Source organism: Opisthorchis viverrini, assembly GCF_000715545.1.
Source record: "Opisthorchis viverrini unplaced genomic scaffold opera_v5_224, whole genome shotgun sequence".
Taxonomy (NCBI): Eukaryota; Metazoa; Platyhelminthes; class Trematoda; order Opisthorchiida; family Opisthorchiidae; genus Opisthorchis; species Opisthorchis viverrini.
Window position 1 is genome coordinate 403,238 of NW_008751878.1, and position 3,197 is coordinate 406,434.

The window sequence follows — 3,197 nt, forward strand, 5'->3', positions numbered from 1 at the left end:
TTTTTGCGTTTATTATGAGACATCCTGTACATCGACGTAAGGCTCCGTTTGGTTTTTTTGGGCCCTAACGACGGAGGGTCCAAAATTTACAGGTCATTTAAGACCTTTTCGTGCCCAGCATAGTCGTCTCACGCAGGGAATTTCGGAAACCGACAGGAGCTCGCCTGTATATGGAGGTTTGCATACTGCGTGACCAGATAGTCGAGTTTGTTACCATTATCTCCTGTTCTGCCAAACCACTTCTATTGGATTCATTGACTTATGCAGTTTGATCCACTTTGGCGGTTCGAAAGGCACATGCAGAATTCCGAAGTTTAGTCAACAAAATCAGTCCATTTTTATACGCTCCAGGTGGATTTAAAAACGCACAGCGGTTGGTTCTTTATGGGGTGAGTTTCCAAACTCGAAGCACACCTGAGACGGTCAGTAAGACGGGTACAGTAAGACGGTCCTTATATCAGCTGAACAAAACTGATAGAATATCAGGTGATCTTTTTTGAAATCAATGATTCAAATTTTCCATTTTTCCATTTTAATTTCGTGTTTGCGTTATACTCAAAGTCGAACCTCACACCACGTTAAAACAACCATTTTTCTTCTTGTAGAAGGCCTGTTTACCCAAATATAAACAATTTTGTTCGAAAACTGGCAATTCGCCGTGCTGAAATACTCTAAACTGACATATTTCAAGGCCATAAGCTGGCGAATTTGGCCAGCCCCCTCGAGATCTGATCCCACCAAAAATGCTAATAAGAAAGCAACACAGGAGTAAAATTCTCTATCATTCTTCTCAACAACTTTGTACAAGAGTGACTGACGTTTCTAGCGAAGATTAGCAACGGTTTTTCCAAATCTTTTCTTCATGGTTTTGTTTAGCAAGTTGGTTCATTAAAGCTGTCGTTCAACATGCAAAAATCAAATTTTACCCAGCTGCATAGTCGTCCACTAGAGTCATTTGTCGTCCGTCCTTCGGATATGACTTCACCACAATGCTGTCCAGTACTTGGGGTTGACCAACTGATGTCTCGACATCTTGCAAACTCATAAATTCACACAACCGAATTCTGGAGATATATTTTCTCAGTGGAAGACCAAAAAACCCGTATCATAATTTTCACGTGAAACCTGTCACCAGCGCCAGCAAGTCGGGAAAATAATTTCATCAAAATGTATCATTTCCGTCTCTAACGCTGGTGCGAGGACAAACTGCGTGTATTCGTTTCGCTTTCGATGCAAATACAGTTGTAGCTGTCATAACTTTGTGATTGTAGTGATTGTAGTTATCAAGTGGTAGATAACCTGTTCGTCGGGCTTAACAATAGGCTTCTGGAAGTTCCTTAAATAAGTGAGGGGCACCGTCAACACGCGGCTGGATCGGTACTGAACAAGCAACATATGCGAAACACACTCATTTGCAAACTAATTTGGTTTTCCGAGAGACTGACTTGGAACCCTCGTGGAATGTTCATGATGACTGAATGTGCGGCACCAGGCCGCTTCATGTTCCAGTCGCTACGATATTAGAGATATCGCGATACATGTATATTCGTAATGCACTAATCATATGTTTTCCCACGTATACAGTAAACTATATGCTCTGGCTCCAATTTAGTATATCCACACAGATGATTTCATTCATTTCACAACACAGTTAATTTATTTCTTCGCCCTGTTTTCAAACAACAGAAAATCTGTTCTTCGCCGCCACTTGGCTCGGATATTCAAACGCCTGTGTGAACCCAATCATCTATTCCGTACTGAACAGCAAGTTCCGAAGAGCGTGCATCAAACTGTTGTGCAACTGTTGCAGGCCTAAGGAAAAAGACGAACAGTATGGCTTAGCCAAGCTACGATTTACCGGAAACACCACCATTCAGCTAGCACTGGGTACGATTCCTTGGAAGAACCGAGATTTTAACGCATGTGTTGGAAAAGAGGAGAATACTACCAACCGGTGAAGGCCAAAACGCTGGCGAGGCTGTTTATCCTTCGAACCGAGCCATTACTGCGTTCGACAATAGCACCAATGGTGAAAAAATTATGCCAAAGAGTTTCATTCATAACTATCTTTTACTCTCATTCGCTTGTCATTGATCGTTCAATTAGTTCAGTAATATAACATCGTTATTGATCTCCCGACCCTTCAACGTCTAACCTGTTTGCTTCCAATCTCGATAACGGATGCTTGTGAGCTAGTTGACTGGTTGGCGAACAAACCACAGAAATATTACATGAACTTGTTTTTGGAAAACCTGGAACACAAATCAAGTGGAGGCGCCCTGTGCGAACCGAGTTGCGAAACGTATTGATCAGAAACGTTCATCACTGTCATGAGAAAAAATAACGTTTCCCACTGAAATATCATCAACCCTGATTCAGAACAAACAATCACAACCGTAAGGAGTAGCTGAAAATGGCCATTCTGAGCAATTAGTAATTTGATTTACAATGAATAATTACTCAGGCTTCGCGATGCCCAGTGTGATTAGTATCTGACAAGTAGCTAAGACTACAAACATCGTTGTATGTTTTCGTCTGAGAGTCTGGATCAAGTATTCACCTGTTAGATAAAAAGACTAATCCCATTTGTTGTTGTACTTCTCCGAAGGTGATTTTAGTCTTCAAGAGGAGCCACTGTCTGACAAATCCTGATCCAACACGAAAAAAACATGATTCCGGAGGGATGTGCATTAAATTTGAACCCTGTGCTTTACAAAGTAGGACGGGTGGATGATTGGGGTCCTCAACCAAAGCTTGTAGCTCAGAGTTTTGGCCGTACTTTAGCATCAAAATAACATTACATTGCGTTTTTTCAGAAACAATTCACCATGCATGTTCCAACCCTCAATCTGGAAGGGCCGGGAGACCTCTAACCGGTGACCAACTTAATATAAGACTCTGTGGACATTCTCAGTACAACTCAACAGGGCCGCAGAGATACACAAATCTTTACAACAGTGTAAGATCAAGTCACTCGATAAAGGCTATCATGGCATCTTTACCGTGGCTCACATGGTTAGCTTTAGGCACATCCTAACTCGAGAAAAGTACGTTCACCAAAAGTTCTGGCAACTTGAAAAATACCATGAAGACAAAAGTCGTTGGATGACTGGGCTTTCGAAATTCATTATCATCCATCCTTCAAGCCCGGTGTCTGAATTCAAAGTCAGTGAACTGTCGGATTTCCCGCGGGTGAC

The 3,197-nt window shown here is 41.9% G+C and overlaps 1 protein-coding gene across 1 annotated transcript in view; it reads left to right on the forward strand.

Annotated features, from left to right (window-relative positions):
* The window catches only part of T265_14587 (hypothetical protein), a gene marked incomplete at both ends in the record, with an annotated part of 42,513 nt that extends 40,489 nt beyond the window's left edge, over positions 1-2,024 (forward strand). Inside the window, one exon of the mRNA XM_009174318.1 lies at positions 1,687-2,024. Coding sequence (XP_009172582.1) covers positions 1,687-1,958 — 272 coding nt within the window. The remainder of the gene's footprint in view (positions 1-1,686) is intronic.
* Positions 2,025-3,197: the final 1,173 nt, after the last annotated feature.